The sequence below is a fragment of the Poecilia latipinna genome, unplaced genomic scaffold (genome assembly GCF_001443285.1).
Source record: "Poecilia latipinna isolate Pla-1442-1.1 unplaced genomic scaffold, P_latipinna-1.0 Scaffold2484, whole genome shotgun sequence".
Classification (NCBI taxonomy): Eukaryota; Metazoa; Chordata; class Actinopteri; order Cyprinodontiformes; family Poeciliidae; genus Poecilia; species Poecilia latipinna.
In genome coordinates, this window is record NW_015115100.1 from 27589 (window position 1) to 50648 (window position 23060).

Genomic DNA, 23060 nt, shown 5'->3' on the forward strand with positions numbered 1-23060 from the left:
TTTTGTTTTGAGTGTTGCATTGATTATTTTATGCATGTTTGAGGAATCTTCTAATCTTTTCTGGCAGACATTCGAGTTTGCAAAACGCTTGATGGGACAGAGCGCTGCCTTTTCCACAAAGCTCCTCGGAGCTGTAATATCTAAGCAGAGTTTCTGCCTCACAGAGCAACCCTCACCCACACATCCCTCATTAAGCTCCTTCAGACTAGCAGCAGCAGCAATTAGCAAGCACCTGGTGGAACTGCACATCAGCTGAACTCATGTAAACTACTTCTCAGTGCAACGCTCCTAAGAATGATGTTAAAAAGCTTAATGGATAACATGCTGAAGGTAGTAGTTAGTTGATTGTGTTTTTTTTTTTTTATCACAATGTTCCTGACAAATGCATACTGCTGCCCCTTTAAAGGACGTCTATGATGTACTTGTAAACTAGCATAATTAATTTTTTCAGCAACTCTTACAAAGTAAAACTATTAATGGGACTTTGTAAAAATCAATTCATCTGACCAAAAGTTATGTATTCCTCATATTGTTGTTCACTATTTGAGCTTATTCTTAATTCCAGCAATAAATCCTCTGGAATACTGAAATGTGTTACATGTTAAAACTTCAATAAAATGTTACAGCTACAAAGTGCATTATTTGTTTAGTCACACAAGTCTATCTTGGCACCATATGCTCAAAAACCTAGTTTAATTTTATTTAAAAACTGAAATCAATATGCATTTCTTAGAGGATTTCAAATGTTTATCACAGTTACTTTTGATTATTAAAGCTGATGAAAACCCAGAACTTAATTTGTCAGATACTTTAAATAGAAAAAATGGAAAAAGCACTTAAAAAAAAAAAAACCTGGGAATCAAGGAAGTCAGGGCAAAGACAGTGGTCCGTTGACATCCTCTACAGAGAGGGTAAGCCACAAAAAAGAAGCCAGCAGTTCAGAGCGTTGTATCTAGGCAAATTAAAAGGTTAAAAGAAAGTGTTGTGGAAAAGGGGGATCTGGTGTCTCATTTTACTCGGTTCATAAGTGGCTTAATATAAGGAGTAGTAAGGAATGATAGAAGAAACGGGTAATCTTAAGGATTTTCTGTACATTTATTTAACACTTTGTGCTCAACCTCATTATTGTCCACAACTCCACATGAACATTGCAAGCAATTACAATCTGTTAGACCTAAAATATCATAACATACATAGTCCATACCCAGTCGATCACACCTTATTATAGGAACACAAACACAGCAACGTCTTCCAAGAAAGTAGTGAAGTCCTGGAATTTCAGGTTTTTCAACGTTTTCACGTAAATACATGACAGTTCTGCTTAACACGTTTGGTTTACAAAGCAAATACATGCAGTCACTCATAAATATGTCACTGACACACAAAAGGACGCCCTTGTTAATCCCTGTGAGTTTGCGGGCAACTGCAAAACATCAAAAAGCCCAAATTTGTCAAAGAAGCTTTGTAAATAAAAAAAAGAAAAGCAAATGATAGAGTATGGACGTGTTTTAGGTACCAACTACTAAGGCTTAGTCGATGGTACCTGAAAAAAAAAAAAAAACTAAGCGATCTAAAACCAGGGAATCATTCATACATCTACACCAAAGTTTGTCTATAATTTAATTGCACACCAGTGATTAAACCTAAACAACAGCAAGCAGTACAGAAAGTCAAAGTCTTCACTGTTCATTGTAAGTATTTTCAGTTTCAAAGCTGAAAGACACTGTGACACAAAAACGTTTCTGAAAAGTAAAAAAAAAAAAAAAACTGATGATATGACACTAATATGCATTTAATGACAATCCAGAAATAAAGTCAGAGGTGTTCAAAATGTCACTGCTTGGATGATTTACTATTGCAGATAAAATGATTTTATGACGGCACATCTATGAAAACGAACATCCAACTCATGAACAGTAAAATGTTACTTCATATATCCTTGTCAATTGATGCTGCATGTCATGCAGCAGTTCAAATGACAGAATGAGACTGAAACTTGCCTATAGAGACATGCGTTTCCCTACAATTTGCAGTTTCCACATTCCCTAGCCTAAAGAAAACTCTGAATCCCACAAAAACAACTGAGGATCAGACTATTTTCTGACTGGCTGCTTCAAGACGGAATGGTTTGTTATATGTAGTAGATATTATTTTTGTTAGATTATTTTAACCATGCAAGCAGATATGTATCCATTTAAGACTAAGGATTTGTGTCAACAATTAGAAGATGTTTACTGGCTTTGAAAGGGCTTCTCTTTAATTTGAAGAGTGACAGGCTTTCCAACTGATGTGTAGCCATAGGTTTGAGTGGAAACTTTGGTTTTAAAGCTCTGCTGCCCGCCCTCTACTCTCTGCACCTCGGAGCAGTAAGAGGGCTTCACCTCTAGGTTTGCGTTGCTCACTTGGATTGGGACTTGTCTCTCAGTTCGGGGGCGAGCTCCGCTTCCTTGCGGGGAGGCAGAGGGGAAAAGATTGTTGGAGAGATGCTCCCTGAAGCGGCCAAAGAAGCTGCTTCTCTGCCTTGGAACAATATCAGGGCGTCCCACATTGAGAAGCACTGGCTGTCCCACTTGGGACCCCCCGATCTCCCTCTGAAGGACAGAAATCTCACAGGGTTTCTCATCAGAGACACGACAGGAGCCGGAGGAGCCATAGGTTTCACCTTCTCCTGGGATGTAATCCTCCAAGTCTTCCAGGTTCAAAATACGATCTCCTTGTTTCAGAACCACTGCTTCAGGCTCCTCCGTATCCTCATCCTCTGGTTCAAAGATAACAGTTTGCTGATCATCCTGGTCATCAGCGTCTTCAGCAAGTGTTAGGACAGATGAAAGTTCACGCGGTTCTCTCGAAGCAGAGCCTGAGGCGATCTGAGGCTCATCTTCCTCCCAGGAGATGCTCTGGCTGCTGATGTCTCCCTTCAGATGTTCCTGCGCCTGCTCCACCAACTTGTTGTTTGAGTTGTTGGCATTCAAGTTGTCCAGGGGAGACCGCTTAGGTCTGGAGGGGGTGGCTGCACGATCGGAGCCTGCAGGTGAGATTCCTCTTCTCCTGGGCAGCCTGGGAGACTTATTGACCTTGTACTCGATGACCTCCTCCACTTCAACCCACCTGGGCCTGCTCTCCGCTGCCCTGGCTCCAGCCCCCTCGGGCTCAGTAACATAGAGGGTTGGAATGGTGGTCTTTCTCGGGGTGGGCATCCTTCTTGGCCTGGTTGCAGGTGGCTCAGGGGTGGAGGTCTCAGAGCGGTGGGCTCCAAGAACAGTCAAGCCTGGAGATCTGTGTCTCCTCATGCGTGGGTTCTTCACAACAGTGGTAATCGTCTCCTCGCTGGAAAAAGTGAATGAATATGTGAGCAGAGGTACTGGCGTATTTGCAAAAACACACGAGACTGAAAGGCTTTAAACAGCCACATCGTAATGTTAAAGATACACACAAGACCTTCTGTAAAATCAAACTCCCTGTAGATGTAGTTCACCATCCAGATTTGTTTTTGCTGACAGTGTACCATTGTTAGATGAACTATAAATTGCTTGATAATGTGTTTAGAAACATAATACAAGGAGTCTTGTATTTATTTTTGCAGACTGTAGATTTTAGTGCATTCTGTCCATCGTTCCTCTGCTCTTCTGACACCCCTTCTTCCTCTAATAGGCATCATGTAGATAGACATAAAAGTTTACTTAAAGTTTTTTATTCAGTCGTAGAAGTCATGCTTAGCAGCAGGTTTCCCAGTTTGAAGGACCCCGCCAGTGGAAAAAGCCCCTCCTTTTATCATCCATATGATAGAATCCTTTAGCACACAGACTTTAAATACTACACAATCTATAGAAAGGCACACACACGGAAATGTGCTCTAAAATCTGGTTCAATCCTAAAAAAAAACAAAAAAAACAAAAAAAAAACAAAACACTAGAGTTGCATAAAACCTGTAGCTACACTACAATGCTTGTCCAACAAATTCAAATGTTTTTGTCCCCATGTGAAAAGTATTTGCAAGACAAATTTGGTCATAGAAACAAACACAAACAAATTGTCTGGAGGATGGTTGTGTATCCTGCAGCACCAGAGCCACGTGTGGCTCTTTAACGACTCCATGATGACTCGTAATAACCTTAACCAAAATCACATAGGAATGAGCCAAGAATTGTATGTGTATTTTCACACTCCTATCAACATTTCTAACGATTATCTAGATTTTGCAGCTTTTGACAAAAGTCAGAGCAAAACTAACTTTCTGATGTGCTTTGACTGAGAACATGAGCAGCAAAAATAAATTCCTTATGCATCATGTTAAAGACTCATCACACTCACATTATGATGGTCTTCTTTGGTAGTTTAGTCTCCTGTTCGGTAACTAAAACAAAAACAGAATAACCAGAATTTTAAAAATACATTTAAATGACATCAAAAAAAAAAACTATTATGCAATACCATGTGTATAAAATAATCACATATTAAAAATAAATACTAACTCTTGTTGTTAGACTTATTCAGAGCAATCCAGGCACTGAAACTGTTAAACTAAAGGACAGATAGAAAAGCCCTACCTTCGATGGTGATGGCGTGCTCTCCACTGCGGGCCACAGCGGAAGGAACAACTAAATCTGCAGCACACTTGGCACTGCCCAGGCGGTTTGACAGCTGGCAACAGCAGGGACATATTTTTAGAATCCTAAATATGACTTTCTACTGCTAATTGGTAGCAACTAGTTTCAAATCAATTCTTAGGTGTAAAAATGAAAATAGGATCACAATCAAATCTGCCCTTAGACACCCCCAATGACTCAGCAAACCTAAACAAGGAGTCAATGAAGCTGTAAATCCAGCAAAGCCTCTCGGCAAAACACTTAAAAGGATGAGTGACTTATTGTTATTGCACAAAAAATAAATAAATAAATAAAATAGTTTTAATAAACTGCAAAATTTTCTGCTTGTTATAATAGGTTTTATAATAAACCTTAGAGGGAAAATGTAACTACATTCATTTGAAATACAATTACGCAATTTTCAACTATCCAGAAAAACAAGGCAAAAGCTAAACATGAGAACAACAGCGATGTCGTCTGATTTTACCTCACACTCATAGTGTCCCAGGTCTCTCTCAGTCAGATTTCTAATAACCAGAACCAGAACCCCACTACGGACCTCGCTGTAGGTCTGATACTTCTCCTGGTCAGTCAATAGTCGGCCATCTTTGAACCATCTTTAACAAGTACAGAAAGAAAGACAAATATGCTAAATTCAGACATATTAACACACTCTAGCTTTTTTACATGTTGCCACATTACAACAACAAATTTCAAATGTTTTTTCAATTTCATGTGATGAAACAACACAAAGTAGCACAAAAATGTGAAGTAAAAAAGAAAATGATAAATACCGGTATTATTAAAAAAAATGTTCAAACATAAAAATCTGAAAAGTTTGATGTGTTACTAATTTCCCCTGTTACTCTGATGTCCTTAAATCTAGCGCAGCCAACCACTGGAAGTCCCCTATTTAGTGTGAAATTTAACATATAAATACAACTATTGTGTGGAGACCTCAGAGGTGTGTTACTGATTGTGAATAAACATCATAGTGAACAGTGTAAAATTAAAAGCTCAAATATATGCCACAGTTTATAAATGTTCATTTGAAATAGTTGAAACATTTCCTTCTATGTTAGAATTAGTTGAACGCTACTTTGGTTGGCCCTTCATTTAAGATTCTAATAAAATACAAGGTAGTGCGTGGTTATAATCCGACTAGATGTGATAAAGTAAAATGATTCCGAGTGCTTTTTGAAAGGAACCACAAGTTTTAAAAGTCAAGAATGAGCAGCATTAGATGTACTTCAGACAGACCTACCTTATTTTTGGGCTGGGGGCGCTTTGTATCACACAAGTGAACTGAGCGTCTTCACCAGCAACGAAGACAGCATTTCTCATTTTATTTACAAAACGAGGAGGCACTGTGTCAAATACACAGAAGGAACATGAGATGTTTAGGCGTTTGTGTCAAAAAATATACTTCATTTGCTTCCCATTAAACAGCAAAATCTTCATAGGCACAAAACACTTCAAACACAGTATTTTTAGCAGAGAGCAGAGGGCGCCAAATCCCTATTGACTGCACATATACAAAGGGCAGCTATATATTTTTAATCTGGTACTTGTGCAATATAAGATATTAGTGCCCTATCATACTTTGGGAAGGAGGAATAGCGGGTAGAAACATAATTGGCAATATGAAGGAATGGATGATAAAGTCTTCAACTTTGTATCCTCACTCACCTTGAACAGTGATTTTTCCAAGAGTACTTGCGTTTCCTGCTGGGCTTGTTGCAAAGCACATGTACTGGCCGGAATCATCTGCAGTCATGTTATCTAGGATCAGCGTGCAGGAGCCATCAGGGTCCTCAATGATGATGTGATGAGGATCTGCCTCTACTGTTCGTCCATCTAAAAACCAAGAGTTTAAATATTAACCGATTAAAAAAAAATAAAGTCATTATAAAGATTATTTAATGCATACAGTCTTTTGTAAAGCCAAGTGAAAGAGCACATATTATGTTGCAACCGTCTTACCTTTGTACCAGGTAACTACAGGTTTAGGCACCCCAGTAACTTTGCAGGCGAGTTTAATTGTTTGACCCAACTCTGCTGTGCAGTTTGCCAAAATTTCTACAAAATCAGGTGAACCTGGAAGAATGTTTACATCATAAAAGGTTAACATTTAAAGCAACAGAGAAATAAGAGCAAAGTTAAAGAGAATCAAAAAAAATAAATAAAAATGCTCTCACTCCATGCAGGCATGCTGTAGCGCTGCTGCAGCTCTCTGAGGTCTCTCAGCCAGGAGTTCTTGATGATGACCGTTCGGGCCTGTAGAGTGTATTTTCTCACAGAGTCCTCCCGTTCGTGCCAGATCTCAAAGGCCCGGTCGTCACCTTCCACCGTTTCGTTCACATCGATGTTATTCAGCTGAACCGAGATGAACAGTACAACAAGAATCATGCTGAGTCTGTGATAAAATATCAAACAGACAGTAAATTATTACTTACCTTCATCATGTTCTTAAAAACATATGCCTGTGTTTCAGTGTTGCTGTCTCTTTTGGGTTTGCAAATGATACAGTAGTTCCTAAAGAGGAAGACGTGGCGGTGGTGACCCCTAGAGGAGGTTCTAATTCCGGGCGCTCCCTCCCACACTTGGAAAGGTCCCTTGAGCAAGGAAATAATAAGACAAAATATGTAAAAAAAAAAACAAAAAAAACAATCAAACACATAAAGCCACCAAAGGCCTGTGTTGCATAGCTGCTGATGAAGGTATTACCTGTCTGATTGGTTCTCCAAGAACTTCCAGGGTAGCAGGATAGTTCTCGATCAGGGAGACGTGGTGTGTGTTCTCTGAACGCTGAGGGAGTGCAGACACCATGGCGTACGCCTCTTCCAGGAGGCAGCAGTTCTGGCCGTTTCTTGCCTTGTTTCGGATGAGATCCTGCAGACAGCAGGCAAAGACATTTAGAAAGGCTGAATGATAATCAGATATCAAAATGGGAGATGATTGCACATCTGAGTCACATACTACATACACATTTACAATATTAAGAAGGTACTAAACTTAAAGGACTGTGTTTGTTGGCTGTTAAAACTGTCACCTTAAGGAAGGCCTTGTACTTCTGAATCCTCTCGAGGGGCTGCTGCAGGTAGGCATTTATGCTTCGAACTGGAGGATCCCCAGGGCTTGCAGTCGCCTGCTCTTTCTCAGAGTAGTCCTGTAAGAGTAAACAATTTATGACTTAATGTGAAATTTTTTCTGGGGAACAGTTTGGGTATTTTTTTGTGACAGACCAACACAAAGTCGTATACAATTGTCAAGTGCAACTAAATAAATGTTTTTCAAAATTCCACGCAAATAAAAAGCAGAAGATTGTGGCATGAAATTGTATTTGATGCCTGTTACATTCTGGGTCAAGTCTACTCTTCATCTCCAGAATAAGAACCAAACACGGAGAAGTGTTAATCAGTTTTTATACTCTGAAACAAAAGTTTCTTTATATCAAGACTTAAAACTCTGATTAGTTACCTTAAATTAATGATGACAGGAACACATTCATTGCATTGCTTGTTTTCAATGCACTGAGCTCTCCTCGTTTTTTGTTTCCTTTACTATTTCACAAACTAACTCTGCTATTGGCTGGGTTGGATTTCAATAAGGGATATCAGAGTAAAGCAGCTTGGATATAAAATAGATTTTTATTCCTAAAACAAATGACAAACCACTTCATAATTGTATGCTAATACATCCCATACTGTTGAGGGTTGTAAAAAAGTCTAGGAGATTTGAATATTTTTCAAAGACACTTTATTTATCTAGGAGTCACTTAAAAATAGGTACCTTAAAGAAACAATGGACAGTTTTGTCACTGACAGCAGATTCGGCTTGGCTCTGTCCTACAAGATACTGGAGGTAATGTTCAAATCCTTCCTTGTTTTTCAGGAAGCACATTGCCACATCATCATCTGTGTCACAGTCGTGCAACTTTGGAAGGAATGTCCTAGAAAACAAAATGCGGGAGACAAGGTTTATGAATAAAACGCATATGTCTGATGCGGTCCTTTTTAAGGTCTAACAGATATTGCTGGTAATTAAGAGGTGGTCTTACTTGCTGTGGAAGGACTTGATGTCATCAACATTTCTGAAGATGGTCTCTTTCTGGCTGCAGACATCAGGTGGAGCATCCGGGCTGTCGGCGTGCTTCATGTGGTGAGAAGTGAAGAATTCCACCTCCTTGACAAACTCGGATTCTCCGTTTATCAGGTCCTGCATCAGCTGGCTGTTTGAATTAAATGACATTTCGTCAGAGTGTCTTTAGTTTCACGGTTTTAGTGTGACTTTAGATTGTGCTTCATTTACAATAACTTCCGCTTGTATTCTCCTTCAGAAACCTCTTCTACGCTTGTTTCTGGAAGATCTCCTGCATCCGCTGAGAGCTGGGACAAACATTTATAAATACGAAGTCATCAACAAGCTAAACTGCTGCAGAGAATAACAAGATTTAAAAAAAAAAAAATCATCCAAATATGTTGATCTGAAGACATACTTTAAGTTTTTTGTCCAAGTAGGCCGGTGACACCCAGCCTTGTCGTGATGGTGTAGTTTTGGTGGGTTTGGTCCGGACCAACCATTTAAGAGGATGAGCTGAGTCCAAGACCTCCACATACTGTCCCTCTTTGAGAGAGATGGAGTCTTTGCTTGCAAAGGTGGGATTGTAGTCCGCAGATGCCACATAAATGTCAAACATCTATGAAAATATGACAAGGCAGATGGTCTCTCATCAGTGATGCAAATCAATGAAATATGACTTAGTTGCTCAATCTTATTTTTCCATTTTCATTCCAAGTTCAAACTTCTCCCATTGCAAATTAATACTTGCTTCAATCTTCTGCCTATTTGTTTCTGTTGTTAATGAAAACGATCTGTAATGTGTTGCAGAGAAGTCTTTTTTTTTTTTTTCCTTTCAAGTTTTCGAAACATTTTCAATAAAATGTTTACAGTGGCTGCTTGCTCACAGATCAATCCATTTTGAATGCTATCATTTAAACTTCTTGAAGACAAATCGAAATCTGCAAAAATCAGCTTCGTAAAACCACAGATCAGATATTATTGAAAAATTCTGATTGGTGCATCTCTAATTATTACTGCTTGTGTCAGATTAGTCGTCGACGTGTATATATATATCTAATAACTTGTAGTTTTATTCTCAAAATGTAACTTTGTTTGAAGGTGGGTTCCCCCAATACTAATTGCGAAAATGAAATGTTTTTGTAAGCTCCTCTAACACAACAAACAACTCAATTCCACAGCTTGTACCTCTCCTCTGGCATCTCCTTCATCTGACTCTGAGGAGGAATCTGCGATGAGGGAAGGTGGACGAGAGCGACCATGATGGGGAGATGGAGAAGGAGTTTTGGTCTCATCATCACTGTCCACACCTGGCACTCGCAGTGAAGCTTGAACGACAAGGTTAAGAAAGATGTTTGAGAAAATGGGGAAATGTGCACGGCATGTCCTCTCAGGGTTTTCTATTGTTTCAAAATGACTAAAGTTCTGTAGTAAAACACATTTTGTCAAGGGAGTCATATTATAAAGTCTTGCCTAAAACAGAATTTGCTGACTTTAACACTTGTGCCAGTTCTTAACACTTAGCTTAATAAGTTTAATAAAACTTGCAGTCAGTTCAACTTGACAGTTTTACCGGTCACTCATTGTCAGAGTAGACGATGAGAAATTGGTTGTGATGATATCGTAGTGATAAGACCCCGGTGATGTTTTAAGTAATGACTACTTTGTTGAAGCTGAAATTCTGAAAAAAGATCAACAGGAAACAATTTCTTCTTTTGCCAAACAATGCATTTCTACTGCGTTAGTGGCAACATGCAGATACATACATGCCTGTCAATGAGTTTGTACCCCAGCTGTAAGCTGACAGAGACAATAAATCTTGTTTGAATATATGAAAGCATTTAGTAAGATTTCAGCTATTAAATGTAAAAAAAAAAAAAGAAGAAGAAATCCATGTAGCAGCTGTGCTTTTGTTTGTGAAGGGAACAAAAACTTCCTTAAATTCATCTAATGATATAAATATTTCTTAAAGAGAAAGAAAATTTGTCGCACAGTTGTGATGCTGATGCATTTGGTATACATACTGGCAGATTTGGGCCAAGATTTCATCCACTGGAGCACGTCGTGATTCTGTAAGCTGTCTGAATAACAAATTAATTATTGGGTGAACATTTAAATGGGGAAACTGATTAAAATAATGGGTGTTAAGAAAACGGGATCTGTGTGAAGTTAAGAGAGTTTTTTTATGTGTTTAATGAAAAAACAAAGCATGCAGTGAAACAGTAATAAAACACCTTTGTCAGGTTCGGTGTCAGTTCTAAATAAATAAAAAAAAAAAAACACACCTCTTAGTAGCTCATTAATATAACATTAAATTTCCACAAAATGTATGGATTGGCAGAGCAAAATGAGTGAAATCCACCAAACCTGACTGGATTTGCAAGTAAAGCGATTTGCAAGTAACAGCAGGAGGAGGAGAGGCATGCAAACATCAGATGGTGTTTTTCTATGCACAGAGAAAACTGGAACATTTTGCAGTTACATGATTTTCCTCCTGAATAATGTCTCAAGAAAAAAAAAATCCAATTCTGAATAGGGCAGTAGATATTTTAGGAGTCATAGCACTCTGCCAACATTCCTCCTGGAAGCTTGTTGCAAGCATGGTGACAATAAATTAAAATGCTGGACATGTGATAAAACAGCACACCACAATTTCATAACAGGTGTACATGCAAAGCTATGTCTACCTAATTGCACATTCTGTTTTATTTCGTTGCTTACATTCTACGCTAGCAGAGAGTGAACTTGTACTAGACATCACACAAACTAAAATTAAAAATAAACATCCAAATACTTTATCAAAACTGCCTGGTGTCACATACTTACCTTGTGTGATCTTTGCTGAAACCATTTCGGTGATCTGAGAAGTGAGCTTCATGAGGAATTCCTCTGTGCCAACTTCACCTAAGTAGGGTATTTTACCCTCTAATAGTATGAACAAAAGTACAAGACAAATATGAATAAACAAACATCATGCATGCTGCAGTATTTTGTGTTGCATGACAAAATGTAAAAACAATCGAGACGTATGGATACTTTTGCTTGACACTTTTTAGTGTGCAGTAAAAAAATGACAAATATTTGATTAAAATACAAAATAAATCTTTGTATTTTATTTTATTTTCACCACTTCCTCTGCCAGCCTCTTCTTGTGGAGGACTAACTGTAATCCCGAGGATCCTAAAAATTAATCAAATTTTACATGTGCGTCACATTTGTAGCATGATGCAATTAATTTGCATGTATATTCAAACTGCAGTACGCCTATTTATCGGCTTACTTACTCCGAAGCTGCAGTATTCTTCTTCAGTTGTGGTGCTGTCAAAAAGGAGAGCAGTATACACTTGTTTATAACTACAAACACTTAGCAGACTTCAGCCAGGTCTGCTTGTTTCTTTTATGCTGTGGAGATACCGCATATTCACAAATCATTTTATTTTCAGATAAAATGCAAAACACAAATTTTTTCTTACTGTCATCCACCTCAAGCTGAGCATTGCAGAGTGACTGCCCTGCTCTATTTGTAGCTATGCAGGTGTAGACGCCAGTGTACTCTTTGTCTACGTCCATCAGTATGAGGCTGTGCTGGCGACCAGAGCTGGCTATTTTGTATCCTTTAGTGTCAGGTTTAATCCACAAGACATCCTCTGATGATTTCTCCTTCAGCCAGGAGACCATGGGAGTAGGAGACCCTAAAAGAGCATAGGTGGAGAACATGCTAAAATCTGCAGGGAAGTTAAAGGGGGGAGGGTGTTTGAAGAAGTTTAAAAGGGGGATGTGAACTGACCTTCGACCTTGACAGAGAGAGTGATGCTTGCTCCTTGTTTCACCTTCCTATTGCTGAACCTCTCAATGAAGCGTGGAGGCACCAGTGGTTCCTTAGAATCTTTGTAAAAAAAAAATTAGTGCAAAGGAAGTTTAGAGATGCTCCTTGTTTACAGTCTAATTACCTGTTGCAATTTTATAGTATGAAGAGTAGTTTACCCTTTTTATCCTGTGGCATAATCTCCCCAGGACCTGTTCAAAATCCAAATGTTACTATGCGTGGTTAGATCTTGAGCTCAACGCCGAAGCTTTGCGCCTTACAGAAAATGGTGGATGTGCAGTTTAGGTCTATTTAGGTCTGTGCATACATACTCAGTACTATCAGCCGGGCGGAGGAATAAGCAGAACCAGCCGCATTGCTGATATAAGCAGAGTACTCCCCCATGTCCTCTCTCTTCACTTCAAGGATCTCCACAGCATGAAGATCTCTCTCTGCTAAAAGCTGAATCCTCTCTGACGGTCGGAGAGGCTGGCTATCTTTGAACCAGTACACTCTCGGTTTAGGAAACCCTAGCAGACAGAAATACGTAGAACATGTTGCCCTCTTCATCCTCATTGGTCTTATATTAAATTCATCCATTCAGCTCATCTCTTCAGCCATCATCTTTGGAGAAACCTCTTTCGTAAAACTTTGTGTCACTAAACACTGTAAATGAGAAACAGACTTCCCCACTCCCACTCCACTCAAAAATTCCTAAGGTTAAATTTTGATAAACAAAATTGTTTATTGGCAATTGTGTACCCGTAAAGACCGCCATCGTAGCAAATTACAATTTGAGCTGTCAAATTGTAATTTGACAGCTCAGGTTTATTGGTGGGCTCACCTTTTACTTTGAGTTGCAATTTAGCAATAGGCGAACCTGGACTGACATGAACATCGTGAAGTTCATGCACAACCTGTGGTAGCTGATCGTCTTCACTTACGGATTCAAATGTTTCAGTTTCCCTACTGGAGGAAAGCATGCGGCACAGTAACAAAAGTCAGCATGAGAACTGAGAGGGTGAATGTCAAATATTCTAATTAATTTATCATAAAACACTTGTGCTTACCTGGACACATAACCTTTAGCACTGACATACGACGAGGTCTCTGTGGCATCTGCAGCAGTGTCATAATCTGAGCTGCACGACACTAATAGAGATAATAATATATCTTATTCAACAATGTTTGTTGAAAAGGCTTTTGTTTTGTTTGTTTTTTGGAAAATGAAAATGTTTGCTTCATTTTCATATTCGTTTATTCACTTCTACTCACTGTCAACTCTAAGTTCAGCTTTAGTGGCGGCAATCCCACTGCTGTTTTCGGCTGTGCAGCGATAAACGCCCATGTCAGTGGGCAAGACGGAGGTGATGATGAGCTGGTGGCAGCCCTCTTGGTCCTCATTGATCATGTAATGGTCATTTTCCTCCAGCAGCTTGCCATCCTTATACCAGCGAACAGTGGGAGGGGGCTTGCCAATCACAACGCAGTCAAAGCTGACTGGATAGCCGTCAGGAACATCCTGACTCTGTAGCTCCGTCAGGAACACTGGAGCAGCTGGGCAACAAGAACAACTGGACCAATAAATGAAAGAACATGGACTCCTAGGCTGAAAATGCACTTGGCATAATTATCAACCTGAAGTATTCATTTTTTTTTCTACATTTTGTCATTTAACAACCACAAACCTCCATGTTCAAATTTTTATCTAAAACATAAACACCCAGCAGCACAAATATCAGATGTGGAAGAAGAGCTTTACATAGTTTAGACTTTTTGTCTCACTGTGAAAAATAGGACGCTGAAAAATGGCAAATTTGAATGTGAAATTGTTCAAAAAGTGTGAACTCCACAGTCGTACCCGTAATGCTTACCTGGAGCTCCAGTCAATAAAGCAGGAGGCTGTCGATCCTGTGTTGGGGTCTGTGTGCCATCCTGAATGTAGCCCATCTTTCTAATTCGCAGCTCTACTTTGTGAGTCCCCGCTGCTACGATGGCGGTCTCTACGGGTACGCCGTGGACTGTGAACATCTCCTGGAATCTTTTAGAGGCGATCTCAGCCTCTGATTGGGAATCAAAGCGAATGTAGATGTAATTGTCATCCTCCCGGTAAGAGTGAGGATCCGGGGGACGCAAGTCGCCCTCATCTGCGCTGATAAATGGTTCCTCCTCAACGTCGGGTGGGAGTCGTGTGCGAAGAAGGCGCCTCAGGCGTCTGCTCGCCTGTCTCAGCGACTCATCCATCTCACTACCAGAAGAGCTCTCGGGCTCACTGTCGGCACTGTAACCTATTGTCAGGGGTCGACGGCCTGATGACTCCCTCACCGTTCCCACTGTCACCTTAGCGCTGTGAGACGTCACTCCAAACTTGTTGGTGACCTCACAGGTGTAAACCCCCGTGTCTTTTGTGGTGATGGCAGTGATGACCAGGGCGCAGGTGCCGTCATTGTAGATATCAATATGATGATGTTTGCCGTCCATCAGCGGTTCACCGTCCTTCAGCCAGCGCACCTTTTCTGGTTTACCTTCTGACACACATTCGAGATGTATGGTGTCATTAGGTTCTTTGGTTTGGTCTTTAAAGACCTCCTTAAAGACGGGACGCATGTCCTTGCGAGCCTTGTAACCCTTAAAGGCAGCTTGAATCTTGATGGCAGCATCTGTCAGCTCAGGCTCCTCCTCTTTTGTGATCTCCATGATACTGGTCTCCTGAGTAGACAGGTGCTTTTCATCAGTTTTTTGGATTATTGTTGTTTTTGATTCAGTCTGCTGCACTGTTTTCTGCTCTACCATTTGGAAATGAGCAAAGAACTTCTCTGCTGTCAGAGTCTCTGCCTCACTGGTTGCTGTTGCTTCAGTCTTGCTGCTCTTTTTCAGGTAAGAAACAAGCGAAGAGCCGCCAGTAACAGTCTCATCCTCAGAGCTGATGGACTGAACGGATTCTGTCTGTTTCTTGGACACAACGACCTGCTCTTTCTCCGCTGTTGTGACTTCTACTTTTTCTGATGACACAGACTCTTTCTGCTGTTTTTGGCCACCTTTGCTGCTGTCCTCAGGCTGCTCTGAGATGGAGTCCAGAGTGGGCTCTCTGCTCATGCGACGTTTCTTTGCTGATGCGTCCCACAGATCATGGAGTTCCCCTTCCTCAGCAGACTCCGGAGGTAGACTCGGCTGTTCCATTACTTTTGTCTGTTGTACATCTGAAGAAATGACCCCAATATGGTTAGAGTACACCAACATTTGATTTAATGGTTAAAATGATCTTATCCTCAATATCTCATTTGTTATAATGACAACATCACAATGTATTTTTTGAGATTACAGCATAAATTTTCATGCCATGCAAAACAGTTATTTAGAAGCAATAAGCAAATAGCTATGTCTAATAATTGAGTGTGTAGTAATATTTTAGCCAAATGTATTTGTCCACTCACCAAGCTGCACTGTCAGAGGGAGCTCAACAGGCTCTCCAGGCCCAGCTTTGTTAATTGCTGCCACTCTGAACCTGTAGCCACTCCCAGGCACCAGTTTTTCCACAACAAATTCTGTGTTGCAAACGGGCTCAGAATGACATGGAAGCCAGAGGGCGCTGTCTACAAGTCGCATCTCCACTCTGTAGCCAATGATGGGACTCCCTCCATCATGAAGGGGAGTAAACCAGGAGAGAGCGACAGACTCTGTGGTTTTACGGAGGACTTCTGGATCCTCTGGGGGGTCAGGTACAGCTGTTGGAGTGATACACAAAAGGTTGAAAACACACACAGCCCCCCCCCAAAAAATCTACAGATTCATTGCTTCTAGTATATTAAAGTCTTACTGATGATGGTAAGCTTGGCCAAAGAAAGTGCATCCCTAGCTGCAAAGGTAATTTCTTGTTGGGGCATGAGTGGGGCCTGTCTCAGGACAAGGCGATAAGAACTGCCGTCAAACCTCATGGCCCAGAGGTCGCTGGGTTTGAGTTCAACTCCATTAGCGTACCAGGTCACATCTGCTGCAGGAACAGGCTCAGTAAGCTTAACACAAAACTCAACCTTCTCTCCTACAGCGGCCACTTTGTCCTCCAAACCCTGCACGATCTCCAGTTTCCAGCCTTAAAATAGAAATAAAAACACAAAGTGATGCTGAAAATCTTGGTGATTAAAGTTTACGATGCAGACAGGTCTATTCATGTAAACTTATTCACACATAGTACATGTATTATTTATGTAAAAATTACAGTTTTGCAGACTCAATTCCAGAGTTCTAAGTTCTTTTATTAATTCAGGAAAGACGGAAGGAAAGATGGAATAAACAAAGGAAAGAACGAAGGAACCATAAGTATCGAAGGACAGAGGAAAGACACAATGAGGAAAATAAGTGATGGCACAAGGGAAAAAAAGATCGAATAACATTAACATAGTAAGATAGAAGGGAAAGAAGAAGGATAAAGACTGGATAGATATGCCAAACAATACATTTTGTAAAACACTGAAATTAAATTGCAGACTTTTTCAGCCTGTCTAGAGATCGACAATTTAAGCAAACTGGAAGGCTCACCTTTGACAGTGAGCTGGGCAGAGGTGGAAGCTGTTCCGGCTTTAAATGTTACTGTGCAACTGTCTTTGTCGTGCAGATCTTTCAGGAGCAGCAGATGACGTCGACCACTTTCAAAAGACACAATCTCTGCTTTAGGAGATTCTTTCACTGGTTTTCCATCAAGAAGCCAGTGACAGTCTTTGCTCTCAGGGCGAGAAAGGGCACACTCGAACAACGCTTCGCCCCCATCAAATGTTTCCACATTTTCCAGGCCTTGGACAATGTTAATGGGTTTGCCTAGAGAAGTGGAAAGACAAAAGATATAACATTAACAAAAGAAGACTCTTAAAATATATTTTTAACCAACAATGCTGTAAAATTCAAATACATAAAGCTTTTGTTGAAAAGGGAATACATTTTTTAAAAGCGGCAAAAGATTTGCTTAGGAGTTCGACCAAGACGAGGAGATTTTTTTTAAAGGCTGTTGCCCTTTCTATGTGGAGGGAAGCTCACCTTCCACATGAAGTGAAGCGACCACAGAGGTACCCTCTGCCTCACAGGAATATGTTCCCGTGTCGGCACCGGAAACACGGTTAATGTACAAGCGCGCAACAGTCCAGTCCTGCTCCACTACCACCCTTCGGCCATCAGGCTGCAAAAGCTGCCCATCTTTCCTCCACTGAGCTTTGACTGGCCTGGAGAACTGGCAGATGAACTCAGCCGGTTGGTTTTCAACCACCCAAAGGTCCTCCATATCGTTCACCACCTCAACCGAGGGATCTGTGGTCAGGGTGAGGGGTTTTGTGGGGAGTTGAAGGGAGGTGATATTGTCAGGACTTAGCCATAAATGATATGACTGGGGCATGCCAAATGATGTAAGAGCTTTGTAATCCCCCAAAACAAGTTCTTATGTTATTATATTTTCCAAGATTTTTTGGTTTTGCTTTTGTTCCACTAATGCACTTAAGTAAATATGCTGTATATACAGATGGGGATTAAGAAGTCCAACAGTGCTGGCAGCAGAGAAGAAAGAAAGGGGGTCACAAATGGACAGAGTGCCAATGCTGAACTCATGGGAGTTGCAGGAGAGTTAGAGGTTTTAGTGTTAGGGGCAGTGAAAGGACAGGGTATGTGAATGAGAGCATCTAGCCAGTCTGGATGGGTGGAGCAGCACTTTTTTTGCTCTGTTCTCACCTGAAGTTCAAAATGTAATTCAAACATACCACATTAAGAAGTAATTTGCTGGATCTAAACAGCAAACAGATATCGCTCACTGTTTAGAAGTTCATAGAGTTTGGGCTGCACCGCTAACTTTATAATAATCACGATTGCCTGTTTTCTGTCTTACTACAGAAATCAGTAAGACAGATAACAACTCTTAACAACTGGAATCCCCCCTGGATTCCAGTTGTTTATTTTTGCATACCAATCAGATTATTACTCTAAAAACTTTTCATCCACTGTTTTACAACAAAATTGGTAAAGAGATTCCTTCAAAGGAAGAAATAACATTACATTAATTAGCAACAAAATAAAGATATCAGTTCAACAAGTAAATTACAATCACCTTTGTGAATAATATTGACTTCTCATGAGAGGATAGCTAGAAGAAAATAATTCCAATACACAGTTCTTACACCACTTAAAGTTCTTAAAGGGTAATTCAAATTAGATGAAGATGAAATTGGCAGCTCAAAGTTTTACAAAAACTGGAGATCAAAAATTGGCCATAAAATTCTGATCATGTCTGGATGAAATATGTTTGACTCAATCAAATCGATTTTGCATTTTTTAATTAATACAAATGTGTGGCACTGGTGGGTGATTAATGGAAATAATGTAGTTGTATTCTGAAAAATCATATTCACAATCGTGATTATCAGTTTGCAATTTCAGCAGCCCAAGATACATCACTTATCCAAAACAAAATACAAATGTAAAGCAAACGTTTATTTGCAATATGGTTTTTCAGGACCTATCAAATTGCTGTGGAAGTAGTCTGAACAGTATTTTTTACTCCTCTGGTGTGGTGCTGCACCCAGTTCTATGCTTTGGTAATATCAAACCATACAGCATGAAACTCTAAACTGTATTATTAATAGAATGTAAAACAATCTGGCTCATGCATGATTAGCAAAATTCACTAGTAATTTACGAATATTTATTCAAATGTTTTTGAATAAATATTTCCAATTGTTTTTTCTAAAACTTGACACCAAGTTAAAATGTGAAGTCCTAAAAGTGCCGCAATGCAGAAATTTTAAATAAATATTTAAATGTCAAAATTTAAATTAAAGAAAAAAATATATACATATACATATGAAAGTATAAATATTTTGTATTTTTGTGTCCAAAAATTGTTCGACACATACATTAAATAATTAAATGTTAAACAACTTATCAAATGTAACCTCAATATTGATTTATATAAGTCTTAGTCTACTATGTCTGGAGTTGTTTAATAGATAAATAAAGGCATCTACAATAACTTAAATGTCAAAAATGTATTAATGCATGAGATAAATGCTACATTTATTAAACACACTAGAAAGTCATATTTTAAAACTATGTTCAATATTCACCATATAGCAAGCTTCATTTTGGAAATAAGAAATCCATGGATTCTGAGGGTGGTGCGTAAAGTGCTTCAAAACTTGTACAAACCAGGGTTGGGATTTGCAACAATAAGTAGCACGATAAGCTTTGTGCTAGAGCACTAGCTGTTCTCCCTGCTCAGTGTCAGCTGTATATCTTTCAGAGTGTGACTGTCAAAAACATTGATAGAAAATTACTTATATAGTCTGTCTCTACTGCCTGGTACAAAAAAAACAAGGGAGTTTTAGCCCCGCCCACTGACAAAAATGCTGCAATGCAGCATACAACAATGGAATAACTAAATAAATGCTAAAATAGTAAATTTTAGTCACACAAAATAATATCCATTTGATTCCAGTTCTAAATGTTGAATGACGCATTTAAATAATTGGTTCTTGATTTGGCACTTTTAGAACTCCATACATAATGCAAGTCAGAAATATTCTTGTTTAAAATTCTGCATGACTGAGATCGTTAAACAGAATACCTTTGACTAAGAGCTTGGCTGATGAGGTTAAGTTGCCCGTTTTGAAGGTGACAGTGCCTGAGTCATCTGTAGCCAGGTTCTTAAAGGTGAGTGTGTGGATAAAGCCCTGTTCCACCCCTATATCAATACAGGGGCTGTTCTCCAGCAAGTTGCCATCCAGCCACCACTGCACCTTACCAGATGCCCTACCAGAAAGCTGGCAGGAGAACGTTGCCCATTCCCCAACAAAGACGTCAGTGGTCTTAAGACCAGTAACAATGAAGACTTCTTTCACTGTTGAGTGAACAATACACACACATGCATACACTAAGTTTTAAACAAATTCATTATCAAGCATTGCATCAGTTTGACTGACAAAACAAAACAATTCAGCAGACAGAGAGTAAACAATCAAGACAGACGTAATGTAGAAGGGACAACATGGAGGCTACCTTGCACTGCCAAAGAAGCTGTAGTGAGCTGCTCTCCTGCATCACAGGTGTAGTAACCACTGTCTTCAGGTTCCAGGCTATGAATACAGAGCTCTTGAATGCGCCCCTCCTGCTTCATTTCATACTTCTTACCAGGTTGGAGGACAATACCTCCTTTCCTCCACTCAACACGGACACCTGGCTTAGACACCTCACACTGTAGGGTGATATCATCACCCTCTATGGCGTTCTGGCTCTTGAGCTCTTTCTTGAAGAACACTGGGGCACCTAGCGGGTTAATTGAGTATAACGTCAATCGGAGAAGTTGACAGAAACTTGCACAAAGATTAAAAATGCTAGGGTGGGTATGTTGTTCACTCCAGTTTACAGTTTAGACAGGAAACATTCTTTTTTCACCTTGCACTGTTAAAGTAACTTCACACTGTGCATCTCCAGTATCACAGATGTATATTCCTGAATCCTCTGGGACCAGGTTGTGAATTCGGAGCTGATGCAATGCACCGTTCTTCTTCAGGTCATACTTTATACCAGCTTGGATTGGCACATTGTTCCTCATCCACGTGAGAGAGGCATTGGAGTCGGAGATGGAGCAACTGAATGTGACGGTTTCTCCCTCTACTGCTGCAGCATTATGAGGTTTCTCTAATATTACCACTGTAAATATAGGAAACATAAAGTTCATTTGCAGTGATATGTCTTTTTTTTTTTTAGAGTTCTTGTTCTAACTTTGACTTGCATAGCATTAGCTTTAAGTTATGTATTTTCTGTGCTTTGCTGACATTACTTTTTATAAAATGAATAATTATTGTGAGCGGTAATGCTAATGATAATGAAAAGCACTAAAATGAAAAAAAAAATCTGTTTAATTGTTGATGAAGATGTTTCTGGGCAATAAAACGCTAGAGATAAAATGTCATCTGTTTTACCTTTGGGTTTCTCCTCGACCAGAAGACAAGCGACACTCTTCTCCTCACCAACGACAAAGGCAACATCACCTGACTCATCTGTGGTTACCATCTTCAGAGCCAGTCGGTGAACTCTGCCATGAACGCTCATTTGATTCAGATCGTTATTTTGAAGGAGGTTGTCTCCGAGCCACCATTCCCCATGAGTGACGCCTACATGTGACAGCTCGACCTCAAAGACGGCGTCCTGACCGGTGGTCACGGTAACATCATGGAGCTCACGAACAATGCGAACATGCTCTGAGAGTGAATGTGAAGTGAAAAGTGAGGTCAAACGGATTTTTCACAGAGCATCACTTTTAGTTTTTAAGATATAAAACTGACACCATGGTAAATCATTTTAAAACTTTGCATTCTTCAATCCATCTAAATGTTAGTTTAGCACTAAGTACACAAGGTCCCCGTTTTACATTGAAATAACCTGAAAGGACCCTCCTGTACATACTAACTCTGTAAAATGGCAAATAATGAGGTGAAGTTGTTTCACAGACTGTGAAAACTCTGTTTTTTTCTATGAGAGGTGCAGAAGCAGTTACCTTTAATAGTCAGCCTAGCGGTACTTTTCTTGTCTCCTGTATCACATGTGTATTCACCACTGTCCTCCTTGACCAGCTTGTGTATCACCAGGCTGTGAGTGGTAGCTCTCTGTTGAATGGTGTACTTCTCTCCCTGAGAGAGGACAGTTGAGCCCTTCCACCAGGTCACCTTACAGTCAGGGCTTGATGTCTCGCAGGACAGTGTTGTCTCTCCTCCCTCTCTGGCCTCTTGGCTTTCCAGCTCCTTTTTAAAGGATACTGGTGGCACTGCCAGAAAGACCAGTTAAAGAAGATGAGTATTATAATAAGGCTTTTTTAAGTTTTAGAAGGTGAATATGGCCTCCATGTTACACACCACGTATACATATTATACCATATGTATAATATGTATAATATGACTGTACCAAAAAGCAACAAACAACATGCATAACATAGAAGATGACATAACATAACAACACACTAAGACAGAACATGAAAAGAGGTCTCAGAAAACAAAACTTGGTTGTTTTAGAAGGGAACCATAAACTGGTGAACCTGGTCTTTGAATAAAAATAAAAAGAAGCTAAAATATAAAGACATAGTCCAAATGCTTTATTTATCATGAGAGTACATTTCATACAAAATGGAAATGTAGACATTCAACATAATTTTAACAGGTGTTAGTTCAAGAATGTTCTGATGAACACAGGATCATCACACTGTTAACATATGAGCCTGTATTTAGCCCCGGCTGTTGATCCAGTTCAAAATCAACTGTGGTTTTGAAATTGACCACTTTACATTTCATGGGACACGACTGGTTATCAGAAATGAAAAATCCCTCCTTTTGCAGGTTGGTGAATGGAGCATATGTTAGCACTAGCAGCTTGTCACAACACCACTCGTCAGTGCTGAAGCTGTTGACAGGAGACTAAAATTATGTGAAAAAAGGAAGTTTCTCAATTTTTTCCATTTTGAAAAGTTCAATTATCTCAGTTGTGCAACAATGCGATTTAGAAAATTCTGGCAAATCTTTAGACATCTGACAGGTGAGGTAAGGTTTTGGTCACTCAGCAAGAGG

The 23060-nt window shown here is 39.8% G+C and overlaps 1 protein-coding gene across 20 annotated transcripts in view; it reads right to left on the minus strand.

The window, feature by feature from the left end:
* Nucleotides 1-350: 350 nt before the first annotated feature.
* The window catches only part of obscnb (obscurin, cytoskeletal calmodulin and titin-interacting RhoGEF b), a 58828-nt gene continuing 36118 nt past the window's right edge, over nt 351-23060 (minus strand). For 8 of the 20 annotated variants that reach the window (XM_015019801.1, XM_015019790.1, XM_015019802.1 and 5 more), the window contains 37 exons: nt 22001-22267; nt 21426-21704; nt 20896-21153; nt 20500-20766; nt 20069-20341; nt 17500-17766; nt 17008-17283; nt 16289-16561; nt 15906-16196; nt 14346-15671; nt 13747-14028; nt 13542-13623; nt 13316-13440; nt 12804-13001; nt 12651-12683; nt 12454-12552; nt 12140-12358; nt 11951-11984; nt 11794-11846; nt 11493-11591; nt 10691-10747; nt 9855-9994; nt 9085-9285; nt 8898-8974; nt 8647-8817; nt 8379-8538; nt 7639-7755; nt 7314-7478; nt 7043-7201; nt 6785-6962; nt 6570-6683; nt 6276-6443; nt 5851-5953; nt 5074-5203; nt 4548-4641; nt 4312-4354; nt 1077-3327 (listed from right to left, as the gene is read on the minus strand). In XM_015019801.1, the coding sequence (XP_014875287.1) occupies nt 2232-3327; nt 4312-4354; nt 4548-4641; nt 5074-5203; nt 5851-5953; nt 6276-6443; nt 6570-6683; nt 6785-6962; nt 7043-7201; nt 7314-7478; nt 7639-7755; nt 8379-8538; nt 8647-8817; nt 8898-8974; nt 9085-9285; nt 9855-9994; nt 10691-10747; nt 11493-11591; nt 11794-11846; nt 11951-11984; nt 12140-12358; nt 12454-12552; nt 12651-12683; nt 12804-13001; nt 13316-13440; nt 13542-13623; nt 13747-14028; nt 14346-15671; nt 15906-16196; nt 16289-16561; nt 17008-17283; nt 17500-17766; nt 20069-20341; nt 20500-20766; nt 20896-21153; nt 21426-21704; nt 22001-22267 (8174 nt within the window). In that variant the 3' untranslated portion in view covers nt 1077-2231. Of the gene's footprint in view, nt 3328-4311; nt 4355-4547; nt 4642-5073; nt 5204-5850; nt 5954-6275; nt 6444-6569; nt 6684-6784; nt 6963-7042; nt 7202-7313; nt 7479-7638; nt 7756-8378; nt 8539-8646; nt 8818-8897; nt 8975-9084; nt 9286-9854; nt 9995-10690; nt 10748-11492; nt 11592-11793; nt 11847-11950; nt 11985-12139; nt 12359-12453; nt 12553-12650; nt 12684-12803; nt 13002-13315; nt 13441-13541; nt 13624-13746; nt 14029-14345; nt 15672-15905; nt 16197-16288; nt 16562-17007; nt 17284-17499; nt 17767-20068; nt 20342-20499; nt 20767-20895; nt 21154-21425; nt 21705-22000; nt 22268-23060 lie in introns of all 20 variants that reach the window. The other 12 variants (XM_015019794.1, XM_015019793.1, XM_015019784.1 and 9 more) reach the window with 7 other exon arrangements.